This window comes from Ictidomys tridecemlineatus, chromosome 3 (assembly GCF_052094955.1).
Source record: "Ictidomys tridecemlineatus isolate mIctTri1 chromosome 3, mIctTri1.hap1, whole genome shotgun sequence".
NCBI classification, from domain to species: domain Eukaryota; kingdom Metazoa; phylum Chordata; class Mammalia; order Rodentia; family Sciuridae; genus Ictidomys; species Ictidomys tridecemlineatus.
This window is the reverse complement of record NC_135479.1, coordinates 129486580-129506465: the sequence shown is the minus strand read 5'-3', so window position 1 is coordinate 129506465 and position 19886 is coordinate 129486580. Positions and strand designations below refer to the sequence as shown.

At 51.3% G+C, this 19886-nt stretch overlaps 1 protein-coding gene, 1 long non-coding RNA gene and 1 pseudogene across 7 annotated transcripts in view; 1 reads left to right on the top strand and 2 right to left on the bottom strand.

Annotated features, from left to right (window-relative positions):
* Positions 1-76: 76 nt before the first annotated feature.
* Vwa5b2 (von Willebrand factor A domain containing 5B2) lies at positions 77-11632 on the bottom strand. 6 transcript variants are annotated; one of them, XM_078043793.1, is made up of 19 exons: positions 11494-11632; positions 11240-11410; positions 8808-9039; positions 8484-8641; positions 7897-8028; positions 7546-7670; positions 7035-7190; positions 6409-6519; positions 6121-6329; positions 5921-6032; positions 5220-5405; positions 3919-4090; positions 3518-3834; positions 2933-3122; positions 2312-2662; positions 1458-1595; positions 1285-1365; positions 986-1185; positions 77-899 (listed from the first exon to the last, which is right to left on the bottom strand). In XM_078043793.1, the coding sequence occupies exons 1-19, from the start codon at positions 11630-11632 to the stop codon at positions 351-353; spliced, it is 3729 nt and encodes a 1242-aa protein (XP_077899919.1). In that variant the 3' UTR covers positions 77-350. The 6 variants fall into 6 exon arrangements, with proteins under 6 accessions (XP_077899919.1, XP_040126125.2, XP_040126126.2 ...); XM_040270191.2 differs by having other exon boundaries at positions 3518-3831; XM_040270192.2 differs by having other exon boundaries at positions 8820-9039.
* A 7-nt stretch (positions 11633-11639) lies between these two features.
* LOC120884445 (uncharacterized) overlaps positions 11640-19886 on the top strand; it is a 32496-nt gene continuing 24249 nt past the window's right edge. The window contains exons 1-2 of the long non-coding RNA XR_005726875.2: positions 11640-12893; positions 14223-14306. This is a non-coding gene — a long non-coding RNA (uncharacterized LOC120884445). The remainder of the gene's footprint in view (positions 12894-14222; positions 14307-19886) is intronic.
* LOC101968838 (large ribosomal subunit protein bL17m pseudogene) lies at positions 17956-18948 on the bottom strand (annotated as a pseudogene).

The following is a 19886-nucleotide window of genomic DNA, read 5'->3' as shown; positions in this document are numbered from 1 at the left end:
TACATGGAGATAGGAGTAGCTAGTGCCTGGACCAGGCTGTGAGGGGTATGTACCCAGCAGATAAAGAGCTTACTCAGGCAGTCCTAAGAGGCACTTTATTGCATAGGATTTGGGGACTGTGGCTCTCTCTCCTTCCCCTGTGCTACACAGAGGAAGGGGCACAAGGTGGGAGGAGAAGGAGAGAGCACTGGCAGGCACTTTTTGTGAAGGTAAGAGGATTTCTAGGGAGGGAATGAGAAGCAATGGAGGACAGGCTGACACCAGCCTACCTCTTCCCAGCACCGAGCAGCCGGCCTGGGCGGCAGTGAATTGAGTATGTTGGGGACACCAGTCCCAGTGGAGGGCTGCCCTCACACATTTGCTGGGCTGTAGCACAGCAGGTGCAGCTGCAGGTTCTGGTCCCAGTGGCGTAGCAGCAGGAAGAGTCCCCTGGCTGCAGCCTTGAGGGCGGCCAGGTCAAGACCATCAGGCAGGTGCTGGGCCCGCAGCCAGCAATCTGCCTTGGCTGCTGTCAGTTCCCATTCACTAAAGGCAGCCGCACAGCGGTGCTCCAGCCACGCAAGTGCCACAGCTGTGGCCCAGGTGCGATCTCGAAGATCTGAGCCTCCTATCCCTTCTGCTCCTTCCGAAGCCTCAGTATCTGAACCCCGCCCACTGTCTGCCTGGCCTGGACCCTCTGAGCCTGAGCTGGGGGACGGGCTACAAGAGGCTGTGGCACTGTCACCCTGGCCAACACTAGGGCCCAGAAGTGCCCAGGGAGATGAGGCAGAGGTGGGGCTGAGGCTGGCACGGTGCGCAGCAAAGGGTGAAGCACGACACAGGCGCTCCTGGGGAATATGCACAGCAGCACAGAAGGATGCATCCAGACGGAAGGAGCCTGGTGCTTCTTGTAGCCGCACCTGAGGAGAGAGGAGGTGGGGGGAGAAGTGAGCTGAGACATCACTCTAGCTCTGGTGACAGTACCCTCCACCTCCCGAGTCCTCACCAAGGGCATGTAGTCGTGGTCGATGCCTCCACTGTTGCCTCCATTGGCCTGGCCAGCCTTGGGACTACAGAGTCTCCGTCGGCGGCTCAGACTGAGCCTCGAGGAAGGCTGATAGGGCAGGTGGTGAGGACCTCCAGTGGGAGTTGTTGGCTCCCCCAAAGCTGACTTGGAGTTGTCATTTTGGTCCAGGTCCCAGGTGCCTACCAGAGAGCCTCCCTGAATTTTTGTGGTGGGGCCAGCCAGTGTCAACTGGTAGTCCCTCAGCCTTGAGCTACCCTTTCCCCACATTTGGGCTATACCTTTAGGGTGGGCTGAAGTGGGCAGAGAAGTTGCATCTAGATGGCCCTGAGAGACGTAAGTGCCTGGGGGTTCAGCCGATTCTGCAGGGGCATAGGAGACAGGAGTCAGGTTTGTCTGCACAGGTAGTTAGGTGAGAACTGTACCTAAGAGATCACCAAGGGAGGACTCCTACCTGAGCTCCGCACCTGCAGGACTCCGGGCAGGACCTCCCTAGTAGTAGCATCCACAGCTACTGGGCAGGTGAAACAGGAGGGAGCACAGCTGACCTTGCTTGTCTGAAGGGCTCGAAGCCAGGACCTTCGGGCGTGGCCTGTGAATCCAAGGAGCAGCATGCTGAATTCCCACCCTCTACAGAGGGCTACATAGAAAAACCATGTTCCCCACATCTTCTCCCTCTGTCTACTTTTAAACAGAGTAGTAAAGTGCCCTTCTCAGGCCTAGAACCAGCTATGACAAGCAGAGCTAGAAACCCCTAGCTACCCAGAAACTCAACAGTCTAGACACCACCAAAGGAACATTGCTGGGTACTCTTTCCTCCACTCATTACACAGTGTCCAAAAGAACTTTTCTGAGGGAATGGAAATTTTCTGTCTGCACTATCCAATATGGTAGCCACTCGTCACATGTGACTTCCAAGCACTTCAAGTGTGGCTGGTGCAATCAAGGAACTAGAATTTTAACTAATTGTAATAGTCATTTTCAGAATGACAAAGATTTGTTTCTGTGTTGCAGGCACTGATAATTATTACAAAATCATATTTTCCTCTGTATTGGCAGCTAGGAAGCTTATCAGGCTTGAGTCTCATGCTTTTATGGATATACAACTTCATGGTATACATTGTTAATATAACCTAATTCTTGGCTCCCTTTATTTTCATTTTTTCCCATTGTCCTGCTTGATTTCTAATCTCAAGCCACCTGAATCCTTTATGAGCAAAGTGAGGAAAAGAGTGATCTAACAGAGACATACCTCTGCTGCTTTCTGTCCCATGCCCTTAGGCTCCAACTGGGCCACTAGCAACTCACCCCGGTCAGCTGTGGTCTCAGCTCCTCGGAGCGCTAGCTGTTCATTGTCTCGGACCACTGAGGCTGCTGTCAGTCGGTGAAGTGCTTGGTCCCAAGCAGCTTCTCTTACAGCAGTTGATGGAGGCTTTGAGGCATCCCCAGGTCCCCACAGTGTCTCTAGCCCAACACCCACCTCCCAGCACATTGATTGCTCCCCATACAGGCCCCGGATGACCACATGGCAACGTGGAGCCTGGGGAGGCACTGGAACTGCTGGAGGGGTTGGTTCCCTATTTGGGGGCACAGCTGTGAACAAGAAGGGTGGTTCCATCAACATGTCCCAGTCCATGGGGGCTGGGGAGAGCAGGTTTCCTAGGGAGAAAAGATGGCAGGGACATTGGCAGTGTAGTGTCTTGGGCTCCATGTCCCCAAGCCTCCTTTTTTTTATATATATATAAATTTATTTTTTATAATATTTATTTTTTAGTTTTTTCAGCGGACACAACATCTTTGTATGTGGTGCTGAGGATCGAACTCGGGCCGCACGCATGCCAGACGAACGCGCTACCCCTTGAGCCACATCCCCAGCCCTCCCCAAGTCTCCTTGATATTAGAGAACCCAGCTCCATTTCCAGCCCTTACCTGAGTCGTCCAGGCCCTGCCCAAGCTGTTGGCCTGACTCAGGGCCTGGCACATCTGGTACTGCACCCAGAGAAGGTTGCCGGGGTCGGCAAGGGACTGGGTTTGCCTGGCCTGGTGGAGATGAGAGACTTCGGCCAGCCAGAGCTGCTCTATGCCTACGGCCCAGCACCTCAGCACTCAGGGCTCCTGCCTGCATGAGAGAGATGTGGGGCCACTGGTCAGGGGCTGCAGAATCCCCAGCCTTCAAAAATACATGGTGGGCTACATGCCCCTTGTCATCTCACTCTACTCCCTATTGCCCACTTCAGGTTGTTGTTTATCTGTTTTTGTTTATATCCCCTTCTTTGCCTAGTTAACTTCTTCTACTTATTCCAGACATGGCTTTTACTTTCCTGACTCCCTCTGACAGAATTAGCCATCCTAATTTGGAGCCCCAATATTCATCACTGATTATTGCATGGTATCGTCATTATAAATTTAGCCATTTATCTATCTAGACTTGATAAACATTGCATAATGTCTGGCACACAACAGGTGGTAAATAAACGCTGGATACATGATGGTTGAATGTGGGCTGGATCTCACCTTGAATGGAGACTGTGGTGGTGCAGGCAGGGGGCAGGAACGGGAGCCTGTAGATTCTCCCCAGGCCAGGCTGCGGCAGCCCTGCTGAGAGGGAGGATCCAAGGGAAAATAGCCCTCCGGGGAGCCAGGGCCCTGGGAGCCAGGAGACTCACTGCTGCCTGTGGAACCCAGGCCTGGCTCAGGGCTGGCAGAGCAGTGGGTAAGCACATACTGTTCCCGGATGTATGAAGACTGGAAGATGCGGCGCCATATGGCTGTGTCATTGGACGGATTGGGTCCAGGATCTGTGACTGGGTCTGTCAGAGCATCAGTACCTGCTGGAGGCAGGAGAATGAGCCCTAGCCCTGACCTTTCCCATTGTCCTCTCTTACACAGCCATACACATACACTAGAGTACTCACTCTGATCCGAGTCCCCAGCAGCCCATGGACTGGATAGCTCTGCTGACACAGTGCGTGTTTCCAGTGGCTCTGAGGTGCCAGTGGGCTCAGTGCCAGGGGTGGCAACAGATGGTACCTCCTCTGGGGATGGGAACACAGAACCACCCAAGCTCTGCCAGCCAGGCTCTTGGCCCTATGGAGAATAGCATTGAGGAAAAAAAATTGATTGTAGCTATATACTACCTCTTTCCAAGTGGGATTTAAAGATGGTTCACAGCAAGAAATAAAAACCCAGTACTAAGGAAGAAGGAAACATGTTAACCATAAGGATTAATAGAGCTGCTGTGGAGTTGAACTTCAGGTTTGTCTTGAGCTTCCTGGCAGCCAGGCAAAAAAGCAAACTGTAGTTGGGCATACAAGCACACACCTGTAATTCCAGTGACTTGGGAGGTTGAAACAAAAAGATTTCAAGTTCAGAGCAAGCTTCAGCAACCTAGTGAAGCCCTAAGCAACTTAGCAAACCCTGTCTCAAAAAAATAAAAAAGGGTTGGGGATGTGGGTCAGTGGTTAAGTACCCCTGAGGGTTCAATTCTGGTACAACAACAAAAACCATTATATAACTCTCATAGTCAAAAAAGGAGGAAGCATGTTTAGTTCTGAAGAAAGAGGGTTTTTTTTGTAAAAAAAAAAAAAAAAAAAAAAGAACCTACTTTTCCTCACATTCCTATTATGTTTTAAATATCATGCTAAGGGCATTGTACCTATGAAAAACTTAATTTACATAGGACGAAATGGGCACAAAGAAGTTAAGTGACTTGCCCAAATCAAGTGGCTAGCCAGTGGCAGAGCTGGGATTTGAGATTGCACCTACACTAAGCTCATCTGTCACTGAGTGTTTAGATGTGGGTTTTATTTTATTTTTGTGGTGCTGGGCATCAAACCCAGGACCTCATGCATGCTAGGCAAGCACTCTATCACTGAGCTACATCCCAGCTCCCAAATGATGCTTTCTGTAAGGCACTGTTTGAAGTAATGAGCAAGTTTTAACATAAACCTCACAGCAAATGCTGGAGTTTTTTGGTGGCTATGTGTTTTAATGACTTCTGGTGAAAACTAAGGGCAACATTTTATAAGGCAGTGGAAGACCTCATGAGGGGGGCAAGATGTAGTTACCTTGGAGATCCCAATGTGATCTCTTTGGGACCCTAGGGAACAGTAGGGGAGCTTGGCAGAGAGAGAGATAGGAAAGGGAATAAGGAATTTGAAGAGATGCAGGGACTTCAGCCACCCAGGTCCATCTATCACACCTAGCCCAGGCCTACCCCTGGAGGGTGGGGCCGGAAGCCATCCACCCTGAAGAGTGAGCAGTAACCAAGCAGCTGGTCCCCAGGGTAGAGTGCTGGGATTTCCCTGGGAGTCAGGAGAGCCTCCACGGCATCAGGCACAAACCAGTCCACAGAAATGTCACTCAAAGCAGGCTCCAGTGCCTTCCGCAGAGCCTGCACCAGCTGTGGGGAGGGACCAGAGGGAGGAAATCAGAAAGGAGTGTCACATCCAGACAGTTCAGGCAGGCTACCTTTCCCCAGTTGCCCTTTGTCTAACTCTGGGCTGATGGAGAACAGAGTTAGTCTGGGGTCAGGAGAAGTAATAGGGGTAGAAGCAAGCAAGGGGACTGAGAGCTTAGTCCTGGGGGCTTGATCTTTCTCCTGGCCTGAGCTTTGCCACATGGATGAATCAAGACTTCATGAGGATAAGGCTCAGACGCAAAACAAAACTGAGTAAGATTTGGGGGATAGTCAGATGCTGTGTCCGCATATCTTTCGTCTTCCACAGCATCCCACAGCAGTATCAACAGTTCTTCTCCTGGCTGGCATCTCCTCAAGGAGAGGAAGGTTTAGAGTAGGGAGAAGTCCTAGTGAGGGTACCAAGAGACCCCATGGCCTGACTAGGTTCTATTTCAGATTTGATGTATAATTTAGGAGGATTTCTAAAAATATAGAACAGGATCCAGGCTCAAACTCACCATGGGCTGCAGCCTCTCTCCAGGCCTCAGGAAGTAGGCCTGGCCTCTGCTGAGGGCAGACAGACCCTGGAGCAGCTGGTGGCAATCAGGCCCCAGCCCAAAGGAGAAGCACCTGACAGGGAAGGGGAGCAGCTATGACCTTCAGAAGCCTTTTGGGGAGAGGGATCAATCTTAGGCACCTGGCTCTGCCCACTCCATACCTGGCTGCCCCTCTGTGCCACCTCATGAGCTCCAGGGTTTGGTGAGTAGTGACAGCCATGGGCGAGGCAGCAGTGAGCAGGAACAGCTGGCGAGGATGGGCCTTCTGCTGGGGCTGCCCCAAGGCCCAGTCCAGCGCAGCCAGTATATCTGGGGGACCACTCCCAGCCTGCAGGGTCTCAATGCTCTCACAGATCAGCTGCACAGTGTCCTGGAGGGAGAAGGCAAGGCTGGGCTGGGTTGGCCTGAAACATCTCTGTAAGGGCCCCAAATCCTTGGACCACACTCACATCGTTGCAAGACCGGCTCTCTGGGAAGAGTGGCTGCACCGAAGTCCCAAACATGGCCAGGTTGACAAGTGTCTGAGTTGGGAGGGACTTCACAGCCAAAACAATGGCATCCTGGAGAAGGCCAGAGAGGGCAGCATGAGGCAGGTCCTACAGGCACTGGCAGAGAACAAGGAACTCCAAAATGCTTGCCTTCTCCAGGCCATGATTAAAATGAGGTCTGGATGAAGTCACCTAGGAGAGGCCTGAGTGTGTGACTGTGGGACCTTGGGAGTGTGAGGCAGCCTCTGAATGTATGTGAGACACATTTATATATGGGACTCTGCAGGCATGTGTGAAACCTGGGTCTCTATGATCAGGTCTCAATGTGACTGTACAGGAGAGAAGCTCTTCAAATCCAGAAGAGACAAATATTTGTATAAGAGAAAGAGAGACTGGAGCCAGGGAGGAGGACAGTTGGGAAAGGATCACTCTCTAAGGGATATATCTCTAAGGAGTTTCTGTCAGGTTCTTTTCCAAAGTTGATGTTTTAAGCAACAAGGCAACTCCCAGCATTGAGAGCCTGCCTCCAGCCCACCTCAGACTGCTGCCCCACCCAAACCCAGGGCTGCTGCACAATCCCCACAAGCCTTGTGTGCTGCGCTGCTGCCATCCAACAGAAAGAGAAGCTCCCTGGTAGCTGTGCCCAGGTGTCCAGGCCTGGAGCTCAGATCCGGGCAGAAACTCAGTACCAGCACAGGGTTCAGCAAGATGTCCTTATGGAAACGTCGCTGCAGGAACCACACCTAAGCGCAGGAGCCCCAAATCAAACTGGGCCAGGTTTTAGTGCAGATCTATCCAAGGTAGGCAGTGGGACTTGGCCCTATTTCTATCTGATTCACTTAGAGACGGTGCCTTTTTGTAGTGATCTGAATAAAGTCAGGGGAAAAGGCAGGTGGCTGAACTATGCCTATGTCAGACGTGGTCTCCATCCTCTGAGACATATCCTAGAGAGACTTATGTGGGTCCTCCTGTGATGATACTCATGTGTCCCATAGTGGGCTGGACTGAGACAAAAAGAGGCCCCACCCTTCCCAAGGTGCTACTGCTTGCCTGCTCGTCATGCATATGTGCAGTTATCGTGAAGGCCAGAAGCCATACCTGCCGGTCCCCATCACTGTCCCTTCGCTGCAGCCTCTGGAAATCCCGGCGGGCCCTCACCTGGGCCTCATATTCTGATGCACTCAGGCTGCCAGCCTCCAGTATCAAGTGTGGTTGATGGGGCTCTGAGAAGAGGGGATATAACTCTGTCAGGGAAGTCCCTGCCCGTGGACTTCCTCAACTATCCAGTCCTCTTGTTTTAAGAGGACCCTGCAGGTCCGGCCTCCTTGCACCACCCTCACTGAGATGATTCAGTCCATCTACCTGGGGCCCAAAAATTTATACTTGAAAACTGCTTAGGTTATTCCTAAGGAGGTCAGGGCTGGCCCACTGTGGGTCCGTGTCTCTCACCACTGGGGTATAGCAGGATCTCCAAGGGCCGGTCACATAGGTGACCCTCTGCCAGTGTGACACAGATGGTGGCTGCAGAGCTGGCATGAGGGGGGGCATCTGCCCGCAGGGCATGAGACGGGCTGTCCAGGCCTGAGGGACAGAAAGGCAAGGAGGAATGATGACCATCTCACCCCAAACCAGTGTTAAGGTCACAGATATCTCCTTCTCTGATGACAGTTGCTGTGGGCTGGGACTATGGCTGGTCCAGTTCAGCTCTTGGAATCTGATCTATAGAGTCTGATGGACAAGGGAGAATCTATTTCCATGGGCTGGGACATGTGTTCTCAGGTCTGATCACAGCTAGTGAAAGGATTATACACCAGCCAATTAGCATTCTTCTCCATCTCTTGCACAAAAAAGATCCACTTCAGCACTGAGACTGGTCCCATAGTAAATCTCTCTCTTGCCATTGGTGAGTGGAGTTGGATATAAATAAACTACATTAATAAAACTAGGTTGGGTAGAATGGCCAGGGGATGCTCTACCTTTATTTCCTAGTCTGCTATAGGGGGATGGATGGGTCAGGCCAGGTCAGATGCACCCACCTGCCAGCAGGCATGGCCCAGTCACCAGCATCTCGAAGGAGAAAGTATATGGGGCAGGACAGCGGGCAGGGCCTGAAAACACGTCTGGAGGGGCAGGTGGCTCCTCCCAGGCCAGCCCTTCCTCCTCAGGGCTGCCTGCCCCGAAGCAGCTCGTGGGGCTGGAAGGGAGCATGAGGAGGGTCACTGGGCCACCATGAAGGCCCCTAGCCCCTCTGACTGATTGCCCCCACCCTTCTTCACCCTATCCATCTCCCAGGGCATCGTGCTGAGACCCCTCACCCGCACTAGACCCAGAGAAGCCGAGGGAGGGACGAAGAGAATCACCATAGGCCCAACCTGTCGTCACAGAGCCCCAGAGGCCTGGGGGGCCCTGGTGGGCCTGGTGGGGCCAGCGGGGTGAGCACAGTGGGCAGAGCCACACGCAGTACCCCATCAGGCCTGGAGGGCAGCTCCCGGCTGCTGCACAGGGTCACTGTCATGGTGCCAGCTGCAGCGATAAGGCCCGTGGGCAGCACCAACGTGGACCGGGCCTGGGCCAGATCCAAGACAAGATGACCTATGATGAGTGAGAAAAGGGATCAGAGGGGGCTGGAAGCGAAGGGAATGGGAGAAAATAGAGGTGGGATCAGCAATGAGTCAGGGAGTCTGGGCAAAGTGGACTTTGTACAGTCGACAGGAGATTGTGTTAATGCGTTAGTGATGCAGGATGGACACGTGAGATGAACAGTGATAGCAGAGGCAGTTTGGGCATGGAGGGATCTAGCTATCATCATGCAAGGGAGCAATGACCTCACTGCTAAAGGAGGATTGATGAGAAGGAGGATATCCATTCTCAAGATCCTGGGGGAACTATACCATCTGCCTCTCTTGCCCTGCCTGCTCCTTCCCATTCAGCCTTTGGATTCCATCTTTCTAAAGGACTCTCCCTTGTGGACCAACACTTTCCTTACATCTAGGACCCACAAATCCCCTGCTAATGAACCATCAGGGACTCCTCATGCCCATTAAAATAATTCCAGACTTTTCCTCCCTGAGAGGAGCTTAAAGACAGCAATCTGCTTAGAATCAGACTAGAGGAAATAAACCGCATTTGCATGCTGAGCACATGTTTTATTTAGATGGTAGGTTCATTTGAGGACTGTAGGGGTAGTCACCACTGCTGCTGGGCGCTTATATCACCTACACAGTCTGCCCCCGTCCACCTTTATAGCCCTACTTTACTTCACTTCCCCACAATAATAAATATTCATCCTTTTGAGAAATACTTGCTGAATAAGTGAAGAAAAAGAGACCTAATACAGTGGAGAGAGTACAGCATTTGGGTTTGGAGTCTCAGTCTGTGATTTCTAATTGTGTCCTCTAACAACCATCTTAGGAGCCTCGGTGTTTTCATCCATAAAATGGGGGTCATAATAACTATCTCTCGATGACTGTGGTAAGGAATAAATGAGATAATGTATGCAAAGGACCCAACATACAAGTAAGTAGCCATTGCTACCATTTTCATCACCTATAAAAGGGGGACAGGAACAATGTACATTACATACCTCTCTCAGATTCGAATAAGGTGATACTAGTGCCTGGGCTTTGTAAACTGTAAATCACTACAAACCTGAGGCATCGTATCACCATTCCCTGTATAACCTACTTACAAACCTTTGTTTATACCATTGCCTCTACTCTCCACTCCACCAAGCCCTAACCTTCTTTCAGTCAAATGCTGGCTCTTCTTCCTTCTGGAACATTCCTGGGGCCTGAGCCCAGAACTCACTTTTGCCTTTAACTATCTGCAGGGCATATGCCAACTCTGAACATCACTGGATTCTCTCTTCTTATCTAGATGGTGAATCCCATGGGCAGGGTCAAATGAATATATGAATGAACAAAGGAAAGAATGACACGCAAGCCACAGAACCTAGCCCAGAGCTGGACTCCCATCTCCTCCCATAGAACTCACTGAGCCCCTTTATGCCAGGTTCTGTGTGATATACTGGGACTCAGAGATGGCCAAAACCACTCCTAAACTCAGGAGATAATTCTTCAAAGGGGGAGATAAGACATGCAAGCCTGTGACAATTACTCCCCCTAATAAGTGCTGTAATGAGGTGGGAGGAAGGGAGGAAGACTGGGGGGAGAAGGGAAGAGTGCAATTAATTATTTGTGAAGTAAAGGCAGGTTTCCTCAAGAGTAACGACTGAGTGGATCTTAAAGGACAAGTACAAATGTGCTCATTAGAAGATGGGAAGATAGAACAGTGAGGTGTAAAAGGACTTGTCAGTAAGGCCAGTGCCTGTGGTACCTAGTATAGGATCGCGGCAAGAGGAACAGAATGTAATGAATGAGAACCTAGGCTACTGGATAGAGAAGTTTGCACTTGATCTAGGAGCTGACTGGTTTACACCGCCCTGGCAGAGAAGGTGTGTAATGTAAAAGATGAGCGGCTGTGGGGGTCAGCTGGGGGCAGGTCTGCTTCTTCTGCCACACCCTGGAGAGCCTATGGCCACCTGGGTAGTAAGGACGGGTGGTGTCTCAGCCAGCTTTGTGCCGCCTGTTGTGTCTGTCTCCCAGGTCTGGGCCACATTCCCAGAGCAGGTGCCCAGTCCACGACTGTTGGATAAAGGGATGAATCAATGAATGAAAAAACAACAAAAAAGCGCCTGGATGAAGGTGGGGGAGGGGCAGGAGACTGAGCAAGGGCAGGAACCTGAGCTTCCGCTGGTGTTCAGGAGTTCGGGCTGCAGGCGCCCGGGACTCACCCTGCGCGCAGCGGCGGGGCGTGGAGGTCCCCAACCCTGGGCCCAGCGCGCGGCAGCAGGCAGCCTGCAAACGGCGCCGGCTCTGCAGCTGGAAGGAGACGCGCCGTCCGGCCGCCTCGGCCTCGAAGCCTGATACTACTTCGGCCTCCGCCAGCGGGTACACGAACACGCCTGCAGGGAGGGGAGGGCAGGAGGCGGCATCGGACCCCACCCGGCACCCACTCCCACCTCCCCGCGCCCGCGCCCGGCCTCACCGTCCACTGGCTGCGGCTGCGGGTTGTGGTAGGTGAGCCGAGCCCGCAGGCTGAGGCAGGGTCCGTTGGCGCAGGCCCGGACCCAGGAGTCAGTGAGGGGTAGCGGCGTCCAGCTGGAGGGGCAGTAGAGGCCGGGCATGGTGCCCACCGGTCAGCCCTAAGGGAGCGGGGTATCGTGAAGCCCGTGTGCAACGCAAGTCCCGTGTGCCGCGCCCGGAGCTCCTGAAAGCCAGTCTCCAGAGCTGAACTCAAGCACTAGGACGCGTGCCTGCAAGGGGCACAAGGCTGAGCCGCGCGGCTTTTCCCAGGCTGACAGGTGGCAGGGAAGACAAGAAAGGGAGGTGTAGGGATGGCGGCCTGGACAGCTTTGCCCGTTACCTGGGAAGCCGGGCGGAGCGCAGCTCGGGGCAGCACGGGGTCCCGGGGAGCGGAGGGTTAATGATTAACCGGCACTCCCGGCGCCCTACAGTCCCGCCGCTGGCTCCTCTGGGGGTGGGGGTAGGGGGTTGTCACAGCTGTTCCATCACCCGCTGGGGCCTCACCACCGCCCCTGTACCTGCGGGCCCCCCGGGGCTCCCCGTGGCTGCCAGCTGTCGGAAGTGGCGCGGGTGGAGGTGGAAGACGTTCGGGGTGGGGATCAAAGGTTTAAAGGCCCAGCATCCTCCTGGGTGCCCCCAGCCCAGCAAGGGACAGGAGAGGATGGGGAGTCGAAAAGGCTGCAGTCTCTCCTGTACCTTATCTGCAGCAAAGGGCTGCAGACCTGAATGGAGGGTTTGGGGTAAAAAGAATGAGACAGGGAAGCGAAAAGAAGGGGTCTTTTGGGAGGCCAGACGAGAAAGGCGTCGGAGCAGGGGGAGTCTGTGCGATCCATCCAGTGCACCTCTCCCCACTCTGGCAGAGCTGATCTGGGAGTGGGGAGCTGCTGCAGTCGCCGCGGTCTCCACAGAGGATGCTGGGGGCTGAGACTTAGGATCGGTCCCCCTCCCTGCGGGCAGTCCCAATCTCACCGTGGCTCCTCCGCGGAGTTCTGGGCGTCGCGATCCGAAAAGGGTGGGTTGTGCAGCCTCCGAGTTCAGGTTCGCAGTGAGTTCCGGCACCTTCGGAAAGCCGGCTTGGGACTCCGGCGGCGGTCGCTGTGATCCTAGCTGGGGCGCGGGCAGTGCTGGTGGTGGTCCCGCCCCCGCTCCCAGAGGCCGCCCCACTCTGCCGCCTCGGCCCCGCCCGCCGCTGCGACTGGGCCGCGCTCCCCCTCCTGCAGGCGCGGTACTGCCTCAGCTCCAGCCCCGGCGGCGGGAGCCAGGCAGTGCACCGCAGTGCGGGCCCGCGTACCCGCCGCCGCACAGCCCCCATCAGCGAGGGACCGATGCCTCAGAGGCCCCACCCCTTCAATCCTTGGGGAGGTGAGGCAGCCTGCGAGCGCGGCAGAGCCGCTCAGTCTGCACCCCCCACCCCTGTAGCGACCCCAGCCATCCCATTATCACCCTACCCTGCCCACCCACACCCCGCCCTGAGTAGGCTTCCCACCACTGCAGTGACCCTCCCTTCACATTGCAGCGAAGCCCAGCGCCCCATCACCGTAGGACACTTCCCCCCTAAAGCCAGCCCCTTTCTTCTGCAAAATGCTCTTTAATTACTGCAGAAAACCTCCCCCACTTCTGCAGGTACCTTTAGCAGTTGTGGTCACTTCAGTGACCACTCACTCCAAGCGACGCTCCCCCATCACTGCAGCGAATTCCCCGCACCAGGAAGCAGTCAGCCTTGCCATCACTGCAGCGCCATCCTCCTACTCTTGCTGGGGGTGGGGAGGCTGTGCAGGATGATTCCCTCAGGCTATAACCCCCGGGTTTCTTTCCTTACCTGGGACCTTGGGAATGAAGCCTTTCAGCCTTATGGCTGCAGACTGTCCCTGTCACAGCAGTGACCTCCGTCCCCACACACCCATTCCTGCAGCGCCTCAGGAGAAAACATCTCTGCTTCTAAAAGAAGTTCCTTGTTATTGACAGAATTTTCATGTGATTGACACTGTTCCCCTGCAGATTAGGAAAGTCTGTAAAACTTCCAGGAAGTGAGGGTGTTTAAGGGTCACACATGCAAGCATTGTTACAGATGCCCCACTCATTCTGCAAAGAGAGCTTGAGGAGAGCTGGGGTGTGGGGCAGCCACTGGGGAGCAGGTTTTCAAGACAGGCTCAGGGTTCTCACCCCACCCCTTAACTCCATCCTTTTAATTCCAATCACACTAGCCCCCAGGGGATATCCTGCCTCCTGGAGCACCTGAGCCCTTAACCCCAACCCTCTGCCAAGCTTAAACCACTAGCATAATAGAGATGGCTTGGCCTTTCCCAGAAACTTCAGGGTGGAAATGCACAAGGACAATATAGAAAGCACAGACACTGTCACAACAGTGTTGTCCATAGGACACTCCAGCTGGGTCCCAGCTCTGTTTCTTCCATACTGTCTTGTGGAGAGCCATTCTCATACGTGACTGGGAGACTCCTGGTTTGGGTCTGAGGCGTTCTGGCTGTGTCAGAGCTTTCCCGGGCCTCTCCTGATGAGAGAACCCTTCGTGTGGGGGTGTGACTGACCACTGACCCCGGGGCCCCAATCACTGACCCTGACCTTGGAGTGTGGCCCCCCTCAACCTTCATTGGATGGAATTCTCCCCTGAATTTCTTGTTCCCCAATAAAAGGCTACTCCCTGGTGTGCTCACTCTCTCTCTCTCCTGCTAGCCCTGAATAATCCTTGCTGCCCTACGGGTGGTTCGAGGTGGGAGCCAGAGAGGGGAGCCGTCTCCGACCTGGTCATAGAAAAAGGTAACTGAGTCTGTGTGTTTTATTTCGATCTCTGCTAGCTAACTTTTATGCCAAGAACCTTATTAATGAAACCAGTGCGCTGGTCGCATGGTGGACTGTCTGAGCCACTAACCTCTATTCTCCTTTCTCTGCTGAATCCACCCCAGTCTCAACACTAGGGAGAATTAGTGGATGAGCTGGATGGTCCCTTCAGGGTGATACAGGCTCCCAGGCAATACTAGCCTTGCTCTTGAGAGCCCCATGGAGACCCAGGCAGTGCCCACCTTCCCCAAGGACTTTATGTTCTGCTCCTTCTGCAAATGAATCAGAGCCATGTGTGGCCCTCAGGCCAAGCATGCAGGAAGCTGTCACCTGGGAGACTTGTACACATAGAAATGGAAGAAGATGCCCTTGTCTTTGGTCCTGAGGAGAACTTGAATATAAGACAGTCTTCCAGAAGATGGTGTCCTTATGGGAGATCACACACACATGGGTAGAAGCCATACTGCGCTGGAAGCAAAATTGGCCCTGAGATCCTGTTGGGAAAGCTGTCTTAGCTGAGGCAAACCAAGGCAGAGACAAGACAGCCGCTCCACAAGACACCTAGACCATGTTGCAGGGTGGGGCAGGCCAGTGCAGGCTTCTTGGCACCACTGGGTAGGGGCACCAAAAAGGGGTTCTGAGGTCCAGCTAGAAGGCACTTTGGTGGTGGGGTGTCAAATGGTAGCTGAAGGTAAGAGGGGACAGCATAGCCACAGAGGGTTCAGGTGCTTGGTTCCAGGAGTTGGAGGAGATATGATGTAGTTAAGGGATGCCTGGGGCTAGTGTGAGCTGCTGAGTGCTAGGCAGGGGAGAGGGGTTGAGGCTAAATAACTGAAAAAACTCAGCCTCTGCCTTAAAGAAGTTTACACCGAGTTGGGTGACCTAGGCTCGATGGTGCAAGCCTATAATCCCACAGTTTGGAAGTCTGAGGTAGGAGGATCGTAAGTTCAAGGCCAGCCTTAGCAATTTATTGAGGCCCTAAGCAACTTAGCAAGATCCTGTCTCAAAAAATGGAAAGGGCTAGGGTTGTGGCTCAGTGGTTAAGTGGTTAAGTGTCCCTGGATTCAATTCCCAAGACCAAAAAAAGGAGGGGGGAGTCAGGTTAACATACACACACACACACACACACACACACACACACACACACAGCCAATGTAGACTAAGATAAGCGCTGCATTACAAAGGAGTAATGGGTGTTATAAAAGCTTTTAACAAACAGCAGCCTTATATAAGAGGGACACTTGCTGGGGGAAGGTATTTAAGTTGAGTCCTAAATCGGAATTAGGTGGTGAAGGGGAAGGTGTTTCTTCAGAGGGATCAACCTGGAAACTGTGAGAGATCCAGAGGGGGTGAAAAATACAAGTAGATATGTGTTTTCTTCTCTTAGTCAACATTTTGGAGTGCTTAGCATCAGCTGGCTGTGTAGCTTAGTGGTAGAGTAAGTGTTTAGCACATGCAAGGCCCTGGGTTCACTCCCCAGCACCAAAATCAGTATCACCACCACCATCATCATTGTCAAAGCAGCCCTAAAAGATAGATACTACTGTCAGATCAGGCTGGGCAGGCAGCAACCAAAGGAGGCAGATTTAAAAGGGCCGCTGAACAGGCTTTATTGAGATATCACTCCCGGGTAGAACTTGATCAGATCCATAGAGGGGACAGGGGAAGGGTCTGAGGAGAAACCGCATGGAAGCTGGACCACCGGACTGGACTTTTATGGGGCTTTCAGCAGGAAGGGAAGGGCTTGGAACAGGAAAAGGTGTTCCTAGGGTCTCTTGCCCCCTTGGAGTTGGTCAGGGGAGTTGGCTGAACTCCAGGATTGGCCAGGGGGTCCTGCTGATTGACAGGCATTAGTCAGGAGATCTGGCTGATTGACAGGTGTTTCCACCGGCATCTGATTGATGTTCTTTTCTGGTGAGGGCTGCTTTGTTCTAAGTTGCTACTAAGTCGCCACCAACCTAACAACTACTATTATCTTATAGATGAAAAGATAGATATTACTATTATCTTACACTTATCTTCGAGGCACCCAGAGAACAGAAGCTCAGAGAATTAAGTAATTTGCTCACAAGCTGTGGTAGAGCTAAGCCGCGTGGCCTTCTTCTATAATCCAAGCTTCTTAGGATGCTGATGCAGGAGGATCACAAGTTGGAGGTCAGCTTGGGTAACTTAGGGAGACTCTGTCTCAAAAAAATAAAAAAAGACGGCCGGAGATGTAGCTCAGCGGCAAGGGCCCATCAAGCTCAATCCTTAGTACCACAAACAAACAGAAAGTGGAAGAACCAAGATGTTGAACTCAGACCGTCTGGCCAGAAACTTTGTTTTCATTATTATTTTGCACTGCAGATTGAACCCAATGGTGCTTTACCACTGAGCTATATCCCCAGCTTTTTTTTTTTTTTAAATTTTGAGACAGGATCTTGCTCAATTGCTGAGAATGTCCTTAATTTGCTGAGGCCTCAAATTAGCAATCCTTCTGCCTCAGCTTCCCAAGTCTCAAGGATTATAGCATGTGACAATGCACCCTGCTAGAACCCTTGCTTTGAATTACTACTATAGATAATATGGCTTTCTTTTTAAATTTTTATATATTTATTCATTTACTGAAGATGAGGTTATGCTATGTTGCTCCCTCTGGCTTTGAATTCCTGGGCTCAAGTGATTGTCCCACCACAGTCCCATTTCTCTACTTCAGTAGCTGGAACTGTAGACACATAACCCCATGCCCCGTCTTTCTTTTTTCATTCTCTCCTGACCCCCTGCACTGGGAATTTTGTTATTGGTTCTTTTTAGTTACAGTAGATCCATTTTCATATAATTATATACACATGGAATATATCTTATTCTAGTTTGAGTCTCATTCTTATGAGTACATGATGGTGGTATTCACTTTGTTGTTTTCATATATGGGGAAACTATGTCAGATTCATTCCACTGTTTTTTTCTTTTCCTGTCCCCCCACCTTTTCTCCATTCCTCATTGTCTAATCTATTTTATTTCTATTCCTTCCCTCAAACCACCCCCTACATTATTGTGGGTTAGTGTCTACCTATTAAAGAAAACATTCAACCTTTGGTTTTGTGGGACTGGCTTACTTCATTTAGCATGATAGTTTCCAGATCCATCCATTTGCTGGCAAATGTCATAAAGTCATTCTTCTTTATGGCTGAGTAATATTCCATTGTGTGTGTATATGTGTGTGTGTGTGTGTGTGTGTGTGTATATATATATATATATATATATATATATATATATATATATATATATATATATATTTCATTTTATTTATCTACTCATCTATTGAAGGGCACTTAGGTTGGTTCCATAGCTTAGCTATAGTGAATTGAGCTGCTAGTAATACTGATGTGGCTGCATTACTATAGCATGCTGATTTTAACTCCTTTGGATATATACCAAGGAGTGGGATAACTGGGTCAAATGGTGGTTCCATTCCAAGGTTTCTGAGGAATCTCCATACTGCTTTCCAGAATGGTTGCACCAATTTGCAGTCAGTCCCAGCAGCAATGTATGAGTGTGCCTTTCCCCCACATCCTTGCCAACATTTATTGTTATTTGTACTTTTTTTTTAATAATCCAGAAACATTATCCATGAATTTATTATCCCAGATGACCAAGCATTTTGATAATTATTATTTTCTAGAAATCCTAGGGGAAGACAAAAAGAAAAATTTACATATATTCATGTAAGGAATTTTCTGGCTGTGCAAAGAGAGGGCCATGTGGCTCCCCAGAAGGTTCTGGGCCCCATCTGGACTGTCCATTTTACAATTCTAGTTCCACAGACAAACAAAAAGTGGTAGAACCAAGATGTTGAACTCAGACATTAAAAGAGCTCCAAAGGCCTGTGATCACAGGCATTAAAGAGAGTCACAGGCCTTCCTGCTCCAGTTAGACCCTTGGTGGTTGAGTGTGTGGGAGCTGCTGAGGCTTGCTTCCTGGGTCTGGTGGAGGTCCTGCTGCAGGACCTGCAGCAACTGGTGTAGAAGTGTAAGGTTGCTGTCTCTTCAAGGCAGAGCAGGGCAGGAGGCCGATCCCTTTTTATTGGATCACTGCGATCCTGGCCCCATCCTGTTCACTGCTGTTTGGCATCTGAAGCTTTCTTGTGTAGCTCCCATTCTGAACTTGGAACCAAGGGGCTAGTACTTGAAACAGCTTTGGGATCAAGTCCTTTTCCATGAGCCAGAAATCAGCCATGCGCATAGCTCATTTGTTTGTGTCTCCCAGCTTTCCACAGAGCTTCTCAGGGTAGCCCCTCATCCCGTCCACACGCGCCCATGGTGCCTTGATCATTCGTGTCACACTAGTCCAGTGAGCAATTTCCACAAAAGGTAGATGTGGGACTCCAGGCCAAGGCCCAGCTGGTGAAATACCTGGTATTTGTTCTTGATAATTGCCATTCTGACTGGAGTGAGATGGAATCTCAGTGTCCTTTTAATTCTCATTTCTCGAATTGCTAGAGATATTGAACTGCACTAGGAATTGAACCCAGGGGTGCCCCAACTCAAGACTCCCAAATAGGGCTGGGGATGTGGCTCAAGCGGTAGCGCAGTCGCCTGGCATGCGTGCGGCCCAGGTTCGATCCTCAGCACCACATACCAACAAAGATGTTGTGTCCACCAAGAACTGAAAAATAAATAATAAAAATTCTCTCTCTCTCTCTCTTTTTTTTTAAAAAAAAAAAAAGACTCCCAAATAGCTGGGATTACAAGCATGTACCACCATACCTGGCCAAACTATTTTTTAATTAACAAATAAATACCTCATAGTTCTTGCATATAACATGTTGTTTTGAAATATGTATACATTGTAGGATGGCTGGACAGTGTGGCTTTCTCTTTCATTTATTTATCTATCTATTTATTTATTTATTGGTGCTGAAGATTGAACCCAGTGCCTTGAGTACATTAAGTACATGTTTTACCATTGAGCTACATCCCCAGCCCTAATAAGACTTTCTTTCTTCTCATTATTATTCTTTGCAGCACTGGGGATTGAATCCAGGGTCTCTCCATCAAGTCAGTACACAGAAGAGAGCCCCGGAGGTCCAAGGAGTGGGTGGTTGAAGCTGGGCTCACTCTCTCCTGTTGAGCAGGTAGGAGGCCAAGGAGTGGCTTCCTTGCATAGGATAGGGCCTACCACACAGTAGGTGCCCAGTACATTTTGGCTAAGTGATGGGGCAAGGAAACCCAAGATTGTACCAGTTTTTTAATCTCCCTATGGAGCAGAGAGCAGGGCCACTGAGGTCCTCTGTTCAGAGCATCCACTTACCTACCTCAGCCACCCCCAAGTTCGACTGTGGGCTGCTGTTTTTCCTCAGATCTGGTGTTAGAGGGAAGATTCCAACTTGTCCCTCAGGACAACACTGCCCAGGTGTGGGGGCTGGAACTTCGCAATGACTTTTCCAAGGGCGGTGGTGATACAGGGAGTGGGGCCATAATCCCAAGGGAAACAGCCTTAGAAAATGACAGTGGGGACTAGGGATGTAACTCAATGGTAGAATGTTACAGGCCTTGAGTTCAATCCCCAGTAACTCCTAAA